This window comes from Mus musculus, chromosome 6 (assembly GCF_000001635.26).
Source record: "Mus musculus strain C57BL/6J chromosome 6, GRCm38.p6 C57BL/6J".
NCBI classification, from domain to species: domain Eukaryota; kingdom Metazoa; phylum Chordata; class Mammalia; order Rodentia; family Muridae; genus Mus; species Mus musculus.
The window spans coordinates 51214679-51228845 of record NC_000072.6 but is presented as its reverse complement, the minus strand read 5'-3'; the positions used below and the strand labels follow the sequence as shown (position 1 = coordinate 51228845).

Below are 14167 nucleotides of genomic sequence, written 5' to 3'. Positions count from 1 at the left end.
ATACAAAGGAGAAAAAAAACCCCACAAACTGTCAATCAACATACTGGCCAATGAATTGAACCAATGGTTCTCAAAAGTAAATGAAATGGCCGATAAATACTTTTTAAAGTTGTATGGAGCCAATGAAATCCTGAGCAAGTGTACTCGTGGGCGAGCCAAGTCCTGACTGAATATGTATTGTTGGTGTGGACACAGCCATACCAAGGACCCCAGTGCCTCAGCCCCATGGGAATGGCAAAGCCTTCTCCAGGTGAGGCCCAGAGGGATGGGGATGCCTTCCTCAGGTGAGCACAAATGACTGGCCAGTGTGTACCAGAACAAGCAACTGTCACTCCTCTCTCCGACCCCAATGCTTACTACCTGAGACAGCTTACCTACTGACACCTACTACCTAGACCAGCTAACCCAGCCCCTCTGCTATACATAATAAACACGCCGAGGTTCCAGCCTGCTGTTGTAGCTGCTACTACTCCAGCAGAGTGCACACAACCCCTCACCCCAGGCTTTTTGTATGTGAATCTATGTCCTGTGTTTATCCCCTCATTACGACTAATCAGGGTTCTAGGCCCTCAGCCAGGTGAGTTATACTGTTGAGTGCTAAGTTGAGCATGCCTAGCTGCCAAGGAAATGAAAATTAAAACGACTCCGAGAGTCCATTTCACCCCTACCATGGAGAAAGCAAAGGCTAACAATTGCTGGCGAGGATACAGAAAAAGGAGAGCCGTACTTATGGCTGGGAACTATAAACTAGTTCAGCTCCTATGGATACCAGTGGGAGGCTTTTCAAGAATTAAAAAAAAAAAAACCAAAAAACAATAACAACAACAAAAAAAAACCGTCATATTTAGAGATATAGGAGACCCAGTACTTGGGATGCTGAGGCAAGTGGATCTCTGAGTTTGAGGCCAGCCTAGTCTAGCGACGAGTTACAGGACAGCCAGGGCTACACAAAGAAACCTGTCTCATGTAAGTAGGGGGAGAAGGGGGGAAGAGAGAGAGAGAGAGACAGAGAGAGAGGGACAGAGAGAGAAAGAGAGTCTTAGAGACAGAGAGAGAGTCTTAGAGAGTGTACTGGCTAGTTTTGTGTCAACTTGACACAGCTGGAGTTATCACAGAGAAAGGAGCTTCAGTTGAGGAAATGCCTCCATGAGATCCAACTGTAAGGCATTTTCTCAATTAGTGATCAAGGGGGAAAGGCCCCTTGTGGGTGGGACCATCTCTGGGCTGGTAGTCTTGGTTCTATAAGAGAGCAGGCTGAGCAAGCCAGGGGAGGCAAGCCAGTAAAGAACATCCCTCTGCATCAGCTCCTGCTCCCTGACCTGCTTGAGTTCCAGTCCTGACTTCCTTGGTGATGAACAGCAGCATGGAAGTGTAAGCCGAATAAATCCTTTCCTCCCCAACTTGCTTCTTGGTCATGATGTTTGTGCAGGAATAGAGACCCTGACTAAGAAAGAGAGAAAGAGGGAGGGAGGAGATGGGAGAAATGCTGATGATAAATTATAAAGGTGTTAAAAAGCAATTCATGCAATATATACTAATCTATACTCATATCCCTAATCTGAGAACTATTATATATTCTTTCATTTCTAATTGTTCTCATTTATTTTTATACTCCTGAATAATTTTTATCTTGCTGTAGACATAGGGCATGTTCTGTATGATGTTAATTCTTTGAAATTTGTTATAATTTCTTCTGTCTTTGGTACAGGTTCAAAGTTTCCTTTTGAGAGAAACATGCTTTCTATTCATTTGGTACCCGGTGTTATACATGTAGGTATACACAGAACGGTATTGAAGTATGATCTGCATATGTGTACACATGTACAAACAGCTCTGGATTACCATGTCTATGTGTTCTCACATACTGAAGTGCACATATGTGGGGAGTGCATAAAGTGCTGAGTGCATGTATTATTGACAGGGTCAGAGACGCCAGTGTCTCAGACCCATGAAAATGACAAAGCCTTCCTCAGATCAGGCTCAAGAACTGGCAAAACATTCCTCTGGTCCAAGTGTGAGTGTTGGCAGATGCCTGGCCAGTGTGTACATAAACTAGCTATCCCTCCTCCCTCCGGATGACAGTCACCTGACTGACGTGAACTGTGCTCCCTCCTCCAGATGACTGACATGAGCAACTGCTCACCTACCAAGACTCGCTAGCCCTTCTTCCCGGGCTGCACATAATAAATAAATGCTCTGACTTTCCAGGTTACGTCGCTGGTGCCCTCCATCAGAGTGAGCACGGCCAGCCTGAGCCCAGCTTTTCTGTCTATGTGTCCATGTGTCTGTCTTCTTTACACCCCCTCTTTGCCTCAGGTCCTTGGTCTGAGTTTTTCTGTCTACTTAGGCCACAGGATCTCTTTCTTGGCTTGTGACTTCATGTAACCTACATGAGGCTGCTTCACATATGAGCATCATTGGCTCCTGTAGGGCCGTGTTCTGTGCTCTGAGACTCCACAGTGGGGAGTTACTGGGATGTCTCCCCACCTGAAGGGGGAACTAGCTTTCAGGCCTGACTGATTTTCACTTCCATGTCATATTATAGTGTGAATTAACTCATGCATGTGATTGAGGTTGGCAGCTCAGACTTTCTCAGGCTTCTTAAATTCAAAGTGTGTGGCGTTAATTCTAGTGTCTGGATTCGGGAATATACAAAACACATCTCTGCCAGTTCTAGTATGCAATCTACTATCTCATCCCGTGGGGTTGGCCATTTTCTCTTACGAGCTCATACTTCTTCTAAACAAATGTCAATCAGCAAACGATCTACTGATTGGCCTCTTGTTATGCAGAGACCAGGGTTTCTCGGCCTCACACAGTCAACAGTTTGAGATGAATGATGTCTTCTTGAGGTCGAGCTGCTGTTTGTTGCATTGTAGGAGGTTCCACTGAGTCTTTGGCCTCTGCCCGTCAGATGGAAACCTGCAGCACTCACCTCCTTCCTGAATGGTGATAATTAAGAACGTCTCTAGAGTGCACAAAATTTGTCCAGGGAGTGGGGTGTGGGGGGTATCACCTCCAGTTGAGAATCCCCAATCCCCACTATAAGGAAACGGCATGTTTCCCTTTAAAGCTGATGACTGTGTGTTCCTGTCACTGAGACAATAATCCCATTGATCTAGTCTTACTGCACATAAGGCGCCATGCTTTTATAGAAACAGCTTTACTTAGACCTAGAGAAAGAAAAGCATGGTCTATCACACTGGCATGTAGGGCCAACCTAGCAGTGGGTTGGCTCCACAACCACTCTGTTCCTGTAGAGTTTTTGGGAGGATATGAGCAAACTGGCCAAGTCCTGCTGAAACAAGTGTCACGTGGCACTACTGTTATTCCCCAAACTGCCCTTGTACAGAGAGAACAAGGCTCATTCACCAACTTGACTATTCTTCCCCAGGCTCTATGGTATGTTGCTCGTTTCTTTCTGAATGTGTTCGTGGAGACAAGCCAGCCCACATAAGAGTCAAAGGGAATCATAGCTTGATCTGTAAGTAGTTAAAGCTCAAGTCTCCCTGTCACAGAGGAGCAGAGACCCATGTACCTGCATTGTTCCACAATGCTATCTGTACCTTGTAAGACCCTAGGTGCTCGTGCTGGAGGAATGAAGGGTTACCAGGCACTTTCTTAAGCCTGGCTCATCATCTGGTAGACACTATCAGGGCTCCATCCGAGCAAGCCTGATGGAAGACTGCTTTTGATTTAACAGTGCTCTGAACAAGACCCTCCTATGGCTTTTTACGAATTCATTACAGAGTTTTGTGAACGCACCTGCTATCCTGTCCCATGAATGGCTTAGTGAGGAGTCACAGCAGCCACATAGATGCCAACAGTGGCAGAATTTCCTCGGAGGACTGCTCAAAAAGATCAGAGGCACATGGGCTCCCTACCTCTACTTGTAAGAGAATTTGAAGTCAAGGGAGCAGTTGGTTCACCGTCATATAGCATCTGTAATTTCACAGACTGCTCTGTGTGTGTGTGTGTGTGTGTGTGTGTGTGTGTGTGTGTGTGTGTGAGAGAGAGAGAGAGAGAGAGAGAGAGAGAGAGAGAGAGAGAGAGAGAGAGGAGAATCCTACTCTTTGAGGCCTCAACAACAGCCTTGAAGCACAAAGGGCCCAGTAGGAGCTGGAGAGAGCAAGTTTCTGGCCACTAGGCTCTTGGTGCTGACAAGCTTTCGACCGCCTTGCTCCTGAGCCACAGGAGTATAGCAAATGTGTACAGTGGCTGCTGCTGCGGACCAAGCAGCAGCAGAACAAATTCCCCTGCGAATGTTCACTTTCCGAGGGCAAGCTGAATACTGCTGAATTCCTCGCCAAAACCTTCCTATTGGTTAGAGCTGCAGAGGGCAGAGGAAGGAGGCTCCACCCAGGAGCAAAGATGTGGGAGGTTTCCAGAAGCCTACAACCTGCTGCCTTCCGCAGGGCAGCTGCCTTCACTTCCATATGGATGGAGCTGTAATGACCTTCCACAGCTTCCAGACTGCTGCTGCCCACCAACAGGGCCTGAATCCCTTGCCTACAATTCAAACATCTTTTCTGTTGTGAGATATGAGTGTTGGGAAGATCTCAGCCTCCTGCTTATAAGTTAACTGCTAGGCACTAATGTGAAGGTCTGCTGGTACCATCAACATTACACAGAATTAGCTAGGGTCCCTCTCGTCTAAGAGTTATAATCCCTTTTTTCTTTTGTTCTTGGATACTGGGCCAGCCCTGTGGATCTGAAACCTGGCTTCTGGGGACAGCACTAGAGATGGTGACCTCAGGACTCTGTAGCTCTTTCTGAGTTTTCCCTTTTTATTTTATTTTATTTTATTTTATTTTACTTGTGTCTTGGTTTTTGCTTTGCTTTGAATGCACTTATATTCACACAAGGAACCCTAGGCTGACTGCTCGCCTGGGCACATGTGAGTCCTCTGTACGGAGGCACATGGCTCCTGACCAAAAGCTCACATCATCACTGTGAAAAGTAAAACTTAAAAATGCAATGAGTCCTTGAGTTAAAACATGTTTGAGGCCTTTTTAAAAACACTTGGAGAAAATGAGATTATCTGGATAAGAGGGCAGTTTTCACCAACTTTTGCCAGCCAGTGGAACCCCAGAGTGGTCTCCACCAGTCTTGCAGCTTCCAGAGAAGGCAAACCCCCAAGTTCCCACCTCTAGTTCTGACCTCACTTTGATCACCAATCCCCATCCCTATCCATCCACTCAGAGCCTCCTCTTAGACGGCTACTCCAGCGTCACCACAGGCAGGGATAACCCTAGTAATAAGGGACATAGATCCTGAAACAGTCACCTCCTGTGACCAGGAACAACTTCCAGTGGTGGGACTGGAAAACCAACCCCGTCACAAAACCTAATACCTACAATTTGTCCTGCCAACAAGATGTGCAAGGGTAAAGATGGGACAGAAGTTGAAGGAATGTCCACCAATGACTGGCCCAGTTTGAGACCCATGCCATTAGAGAGAGCCTGCCCCTGACACTATTAATAACATTCTGCTCTACTTCCAGAAAGGTGCCGACTGTCACTGCCGTCCGAGAGGCTCCACCCAGCAGCTGATGGAAACAGATGCAGAGACCCACAACCAAACATTAAGTGGAGCTTCGGGAATCCTGTAGAAGAGGAGGAGGAAGGGTTGAAGGAGCCAGAGAGGTCAAGGACACCACGAGAAAACCTACCCAGTCAGCTAACCTGGGCTCAGAAGAGACTGAACCACCAAAAAGAGATCATACATGGGACTGACCTAGTGTACAGCTTGGTCTCCATGTGGGACTCCTAACAGCTGGAGCAGGGGCTGTCTCTGTTGCCTGCCTTTTGAGCCTTTCCCATAACTGGGCTGCTTTGCTGAGACACAATCAAAGATGTGTCTAGTCCTATAGCAACTTGATATACCAAGGCAGGCTGAGATCCATAGGAGGCAGCCTTTTTTCTGAGCCTTTTCTGGTGGGGGTGGGTGAAGTTGAGGGGGAGGGGAGGAAGCCTGGCTGAGAGGTGAGGTGAGAGGGGGACACTGGGAGGACAGGAGGGAGGAGAAGCTATGATCAGAATGTAAAGTAATAAATTAATAAAAATATAAATTTAAAAAATGTTTCTAAAAGTTTCATAATTCTGCCCACTCCCTGACCCTGTCTGTGTCCATAACCAATCCTGGACCCATTTGCTACCTTTGGATATTTTTTAAATTCTTGAGTCTTCCTGTGTTTGTAACCCTCAATGATGGACATTGTAATTAACAACATGATGCAATTTTTGAAGACACAGGAATGATCTCTTAAGTGAACAAATGCGACCCCCACCCAAACACCACCACATTGAACAGTTACATGGATAATAAAGGTTTGTGTTTAATGGGGGGAAACCAAAACCTGGCCACACTGAACTCCCGACTTGACAGCTGTGTGAGAACTGTACCTCTAGTCCCCATCCTTGCAGTCCCAACTTAGAACCTTAGACTCACCTTGGACCTCATTCCTCCTGGCTCCCTCCACCACCCTAATCTAGAAAACTGGGATGCCCCTAATCCCATGATGCAACTGTTTTCCCCAACTGTCTCTGCTACTGCTGAGGTCAGGGTTACTGCTGTGGCACACCTGGATTACTTTACATAGAGACTTCAGCATTTCCTGATGGGTCTTTTGCCTCCACATAAGTCTTCCAAGGCATGTTTATAGCCCTAAAGTTGAAATGCTCCATTAGAACTTAATCTCATCATATCCTCACTCTACCCGTGAGGGTAGAGTTTGCCATTTCAATCGAGCAAAGCCAGGGCCCTTATCTCTGTACAAGGATGTACAGAGCTCCATGTCAAGGCCCTACATGGTGTGAGCATCTTACATCAAGGCCCCACGTGGTGTGAGCATCTCACATCAAGGCCCTGCATGGTGTGAGCAACTCCTTCAACCTCCACCACTGATTCCTAGTCTCCCTCCTACTCTCTCTACATCCATGATGTTGGCCCTCTGGTTGCTCCTCCTGAAGGTTCTTGAACCGGCTGGGGTCTTCCTACTTGTGCCTATTGTGGGCTAGTTCCTTGCCTGTCAGATACTTAAATAGTTCCAATGAGATTAGATCTGGGTACTCTTTTAAAATGACGATCAGCACCCCTCACCCTCCCCAAATGCTCAATCCCTTTACCCTTTGCAGTTTGTCTCTCATCCACACCATCCCCTAAAACAATATTGTAACTACTTCCTGTGGTTACCACTTGTCTGTATGTCACAGCTAGAATGTAAACTCTATGAGAGTAGCCACAGTGTCTGTCTTGTGTTCCACATGAACATAGATGTTCCTGCCCATAGCTGTTGTATGGATTTGATGAATGAATAAAATGTTCTTCTCTACATTTAAAAAGGCTGAACGTACTGTAGGAACCATTGAAGAATTTGAGTAGCCAAAGGATATTATTAGAAGAATCAATGTCTTTGATCAATTTCACCTTTTTTTCTTTCATGATCCACCAATAATATGTGATAGGAGGAGGAGGAGGAGGAGGAGGAGAGGGAGAGGGAGAGGGAGAGGGAGAGGGAGAGGGAGAGGGAGAGGGAGAGGGAGAGGGAGAGGGAGAGGGAGAGGGAGAGGGAGAGGGAGAGGGAGAGGGAGAGGGAGAGGGAGAGGGAGAGGGAGAGGGAGAGGGAGAAGGAGAAGGAGAAGGAGAAGGAGAAGGAGAAGGAGAAGGAGAAGGAGAAGGAGAAGGAGAAGAAGAAGAAGAAGAAGAAGAAGAAGAAGAAGAAGAAGAAGAAGAAGAAGAAGAAGAAGAAGAAGAAGAAGAGAAGAAGCAGCCATCGCCATTGGATTATTAGGTTCATGAGGCAGGAAACTGCTCAGCGTTTACAGGAACCTGTCAGGCCAGTTTGGCACGTATGCTGACCCTTGACACACAGCCCTGCAAATGCAGATATGCAGCAGCCTTGATGGAATGCACAGTGACACATTAAGGGCCTTCCGAATACACTGCTATTTCAGGCCATTGGAACATTTTAAGTTATCAATGTGTTTGATTACCAAGAGCTACATTGATGGCTATTTTAAAGTGGGGGAGCTGAGGAGGTGGATCACCACTTAAGAATATTAGCTGCTCTTCCAGAGGACCTGGGTTCCTTTCCCAGAACCCACAGGGTGGCTTACAGCCATCTGTAGCTATCCAGGGGATCTGACATCCCCTAGAAGCCACTGGTGGTACTGCATACATGTGATGCATACAGTGCTTCATTACACACATGCATACATGCAGGCAGAACATTTATATATATAAAATTAATTTTAAAAAGTTAGTTGAGGGTGATGGCACACACCTTTAATCCCAGTACTCAGGAGGCAGAGGCAGGTGGATCTCTGTGGGTTTAAGGCCAGCCTGGTCTATAGAGTAAGTTCTATAACAACCTAGTTCTAGGGCTACATAATGAGACCCTATCTTAACAAAAACAAAAAACTGAAAAAGACAAAAAACGAAAAGACTGGGAGTGTGTAAGTGGGGCTAGAGAGGTGGCTCAGTGGTTAGAGTGGGTATCGCTCTTGCAGGGGACCACCTATGCAGTGGCTCACTACGGAAACTCCAGTTCCAGAGGATCTGACATCCTCTTCTGGCCTCTGTGAGCATCAGACACACACGTGGTACTCATGTACACAGGCAAACACATATACATACAATAAGAAATCTTTCAAAAAAGCTTTAAAGATGGGGGCTGGGGCGTGGTGGAGAGAATGCACCTGAGAAGTGGGAATCCTGGCAGCCAGACTCAGCCTGGGCACACTGTGGCATCGGGTGGAAGCATTTCGCTAGGCCAACCCATCTGTTTCCTGGAAGGTGTGGCTGTGGATGGTCCTGCGGTACGGTTTGGATGAACGGCAAACCCAGTGAGCACCATTTCCTCATCTGGTAAATGGAGCAGTGATCCAACCCTGGCTGAGTTACCTCAGAGACATGAGCTCACATCCTTGGCATCCCACACAGGGTAGCTGTTGTGTGAGAGCCAGTGGAAGGGGAATGGCCGGTGGCGGCGGCATTAGAAAAGCATCCTGGGAGGTCTATGGGTGTGGAGGAGTACAGAGCTTTGGCGATGACCAGGACAGACCTCAAGTGCGCATATTTTAGGGTGCACTCGGAAAGCTGTGAAAGAGGGTCACGGCCACACTTCATAACAGCAGGGTAAGCTGAAGACGTTTCCTCTCAAGACTGCCCGCTTCTCCCTGGTTACTCTTTAGCCATGGCTATTGTGAAGAATGGGGCCTCTTCCCAGGGGATGAACGCATTTGGCCAAACCTCTTGTCTCTTCCAGAGAGCAAAGGCCTGTCTGTGCTGAAAGGTGAACACCCACCACTGACCCTCGAGACTCCAGCCAGGACCTGGTCTCATAGAAAACTATATATTTTTTTAAAAAATTAAATCGAATTAGAAAACCAAAAGTCCAAGTGAGTGTTCTTCCTCCAAAGAAGAATTTGTGAGCAAAACCAACGGCCTTGTGGCAGGTTCTTCACCACATCTGACAAAGACTCTTCTCTTCCCAGAGGCTGCCCTTGGCCTCTCTGTGAGGGTTGAATGTATTTAATTAGAAGTAATTTTTGGAAATGAAGGAAAAATATTAAATTATCTGGTCCAGAGCAAAACAAAGGACCCTGATTTCAGCTATCCATCAAGAGTTGACATCGAGGGTAGTGCATTGCTGTAACTCAAATGAAAATATCCCACTTAAAAGCACAATGCCCTCATCCACGCCATCGTTATAGGAAACCATTAAGGCATTTGCTCAGCACTGTGTGCTGGGATCATGCTGTATAGTTATTTTGATTGCCCAGCAAACCCTGCTGAGGCAGGCCCTCCGCTACATCTTAAACCAAAGCGGAGAGAGGAGATTAAGTTACTTAGGTTTTCGAGAGAATAAATGAGTGGACCAGAGTGAGACCTCGGACGATAAAGGCAACTGTTTTAATCTACCCACCCATCACGTTAGAAATTTATTCACTGTATAAAACGTTACTTAATATGGGCCTAGACCTTGTATATGAATCACTGCTGTGGTTTGACAATGTTCCTTCTGAAAGGAAAGTGCTGAAATTTAGTCCCCATTAAAAGATTCTAAGAGACAGGATTTGCAAGGGCTGAGGCTCTGCCTTCATGAGGGAGTGGCTCTCCATCCTATGATTAAGAGTGTAGAATGTTATCTGAATGTGGGTATCCTATGAGGGAGTCAGGCCAGCTCTCTCTGGCCATGCAGCACCTTACAGCATTCCAGGACTCATTCAGGAACAGGGCCATCGCCAGATCAGCCCCTCAACCCGGACCTAGAACTACAAGCCAAAATAAACCTCTTTTCTTTATAATTTGTCCCGTCTGCTGGTATTGTGCTATCAGCAACACCAGACAGACTAAGGAAATTACACTGTTGGGTAAATTTTAAAAACCTCTGAAGAGTGCTAAAAGCCTCTAAAACGGCTAAGCCAATGTATCTGAAAAGAGAGGGCCTCACTGTGCTGTTCAGCAAAGCTGCAATGGCTGTAAGTCAGTCCACAGACTAAGGGCACTCCAGGGAGGAGGGCACGCAGGAATCTAGGTCCTCCTCAGCTCACTGAGTGGGTTCCAGTACCCCAGTGTAGAGAGGAGCAGATGAGGGAGCCAGGCTGTCTTCCTCAACGCTGGACCAAGTTACTGTGCTGTCCTTCAGCCCGTCTCTCCATGGGCATCACCCTGTGGCGTCTATGGCTGAAGCCAGACCCATTGCAGCCCTTGGTTCCCTTGCAGAGCACAGTCAGTCCCCTATTCCAAGACTGGCTTCAGTTTGATTTTCAGGTCTTTGTTTTGAATTTTGGATTAAAATGTTAGTGGTAGTTCTGTCCAATTTTTGCTTGGAATAGATGATATGTCACCTCATAAGTATGTTGTGGCCTCACATTTTCTTACCACCATATTATCTCCAAAGTCCTTGCATACATTGTTCATCTCATCTGCTTCTGGTGACAGAAGAATCTCTGATGGTCAAGGGGACCACTGTTCCTCCATTTCATTTGCTTAGGAAGCTGGGAAGCAAAACCTTCTGCTGAGGGAGGATACATCATGACGGCCCAGTCCCTGACCCTGCCTGTCACAAAGGATTGAAGTGGCGTGTGCCTTACCACTGGTACTGTTCTGGCCAAATGTCAAAGTCAAACCTCATCTTTTTCTTCCTGTCTTCTTTTATCCTCTTTGTGTCCCCCCTTCCTCCCCCTCCCTCTTCTCTCTCCCTCCCTCCCCCTCTTTGTCTTCCTTCCTTCCTTCCTTCCTTCCTTCCTTCCTTCCTTCCTTCCTTCCTTCCTTCCTTCCTTCCTTCTCTCTCTCTCTCTCTCTCTCTCTCTCTCTCTCTCTCTCTCTCTCTCTCCCTCCCTCCCTCCCTCCCTCCCTCCCTCCCTCCCTTCCTTCCTCCCTTCCTTTTTGAGACAGGGTTTCTCTGTATAGCCCTGATTGTCCTGGAACTCACTCTGAAGACCAGGCTAGCCTCAAACTCAGAAATCTGCCTGCCTCTGACTCCCAAGTGCTGGGCCACCACTGCCGGGCTCTTTCTTTCTTAATAATGGTGAATCAGTGATGGTCCTGGCTTCACCCTGTCTGGATTTGCGTAGGAGGGGGGAGGGAGGAGGGAGGGAGGGAAGGAGGGAGGGAGGAGGAAGGGAAGGATTGAGGGAGGGAGGGAAGGAGGGAGGGAGGGAGGGAGGAGGGAGGGAGGAAGGAGGGAGGGAGGAAGGAAGGAAGTTGAGACAGAGCTGCCATGCCTGAGTCTGAGCACGGGGTTAAGCTCTGCCATTCTTCATATGCAGAGAACTGGGTGCTGGGAGATCTTCACACCCTAATTTAGGTAGTAGGATTTATTTATTTATTTATTTATTTATTTATTTATTATCAGCCACAAGACAATTCTAAAACAAACGGTAAGAGAAGATGGAAGTGAACTTGAAATGGTGTGAAAGAGTTGTCACTAAATGTTCGGGACTATTAAATGACTTCCCTTGGTGGTAGTGGGCACAAGTGTAGAGTGTCACGGTCTTGCTCTTACATATTCATAAGACAGGATTGCCAGTGGAGCAAACAAACCTATGGCTGGCTCCAGACGGCTGGCTCCAGACGGGCACCAACAGCGACTTAACTTACTGATTGGTCAGAGCTCTGACTTCCACTTTGCATCCTTGGCTTCTGCAGACAACTTTGACCTCGTTCTGGAAGGAGGTCGCATTTGGCAGGCTTGCTGAGCTCCTTGTCAGAGCCTCTCTCAGGCTGGCTGCCAATAACCCTCCCAGTTACTGTGTTGTAAGTCTGAGGAAAGTTGTTTTGGGTCATCGCCCAGGGCCTGATGCCCCAGTTGTTGACACATATGTCACAATCTTTATATCGCTTTATAGAGCTAAAATTACACATCACGAGGAGTAGAGAATTTACTCTCTCTGCAGTTGTAGCAATTCTGTAGTCTGGAACCTTAAACGCAATGTTCCCTTTATAAATAAAAATTTAAAACCTTCATGTCTACTATGTTTGGAAAGGCAGAAATGGCTGGCCCCACTAACTTCTATCCTGTCTGTTTGACTTGCATAATTTGGGTGAGTTTCTGTTTCCTGAGAACACATGCCCTCATTAAATCTCTGGGCATTTGGATACTGCTAGAATTCCAATATGTTTAAAACAAAATCAAGCGTCACCTGTCCACATTGTGAATGTGACACTGCTGCCCACAGAACCTTGAGTTTTCCTGGGAGATTTTCATCCTTGTGTTTAAGGCAGCCTCTCACATGTTTTGTTTTGAAAAGTGTGACGTCCAATCAGAAAGGAGATGTGTATTTAGCAAGGAGGTAGAAGAAGGTTCCATAGGAACAGGGTGAGAGGGAAGAAAAAGAACAAAACAATCTCCATTAGCCTTTGCCGCAGGGTCTCGAGCTATTCTTAATCTTGACAGCAGGATTAATGAGGGGAAAACAGTCCCCAGAAGAAATGTGGTCAGAGGCGCTGACCTACCCTCCATCCCCTCACGCCAAGAGGGACCGAGTCTAGAGAAAATTTCCCCTGTGAGGGTTACTGGGAAAACAAGTCTTTGGATCTTGGTAAACACTCATCGACCTTGGGAGCAAGCAGCCTGGGGTCAAAGCATAACAGAGCCTCAAGGCTGAGGAAGAACCTTCTGGAAGGCTTCGGGAAGATCACCTATAACTTTATGAGACAACGTGGAGCCCTTACAAAGCTGTGCTGGGTAGAGCCAACCTATGGTCCGTGGCAGGCGGAGCCCTTTGTGGGCAGAGCCCTTCGAAGGCGGAGCTTCCAGCTGGGGCCCTGGGAAAGATGTCAGGAGAAAGCAGAACTTGGAAAGTCTTGGAGGAGATGGGTACAGGGGATAGGAGAGTGGGAAAGAGGTATTGGAATGACAGGAACGGGGAGTGTTGTAGTGAGTTGTAGCAGTTAAGATGCAAAATCTGCGGGCAATGGTAGTATACACCTTTAATCCCAGCGCTTGGGCGGCAGAGGCAGGTGGATTTCTGTGAGTTTGAGATCAGCCTGGTCTAGAGATCTAGTTCCAGGACAACCAGGGCTATACAAAGAAACCCTGTCTCAAAATAAATAAATAAATAAATAAATAAATAAATAAATAATTTTTTTTAAAAAAAAGGAAAAACTCTCTTCTGTATGCTCTTCTCACTTAGATTGTCTAGAACCCACCCTTCACAAAAGGTGGAAATGCTCAACAGAGACTGTACAGGACAAGAAAGCAGCCATTTCCCAGGCTAAGGTCAGACTCTCCTACATAAAAACATGCACATAAGGGCATGGCTTGTTTCTCTGAAGTCAGAGATGTGAGAAAATACACTGAAGGTGACTTCAAATCAGTACCTCCATAAAAATGTATTTTGTTTACAATTTATACACCCAATTCCTCATTGTCCATCAACATCTAAGTAGTGGGTAGATGCCTCAGTGATAGGAACACCTCACGTTATGAGCTGAACAGTCTCATGTCAACTTGATATAAGCTAGAGTCAGCAGAGAGGAGGGAGCCTCAACTGGGAACTGTAGATCAGGCTGTAGGCAAGCGTGTAAGTTGTTTTCTTAATTAGCGATTGATAGGGAAGGGCCCAGCCTATTGTCGTTGGGGTGGCCTTGGGTTGATGGTTCTGGGTCCTATAAGAAAGCAGGCCGAGCAGGCAGGAGAGCAAGCCAGCGAGCAGCA

The 14167-nt window shown here is 46.8% G+C and overlaps 1 protein-coding gene across 1 annotated transcript in view; it reads left to right on the top strand.

Moving 5' to 3' along the window:
- Positions 1–5889, top strand: part of Gm38821 (predicted gene, 38821) — a 57616-nt gene extending 51727 nt beyond the window's left edge. The window contains exon 4 of the mRNA XM_011241556.1: positions 5504–5889. Within this exon, the coding sequence (XP_011239858.1) occupies positions 5504–5552 (49 nt within the window). The 3' untranslated portion in view covers positions 5553–5889. The remainder of the gene's footprint in view (positions 1–5503) is intronic.
- The last annotated feature ends 8278 nt before the right edge of the window (positions 5890–14167 follow it).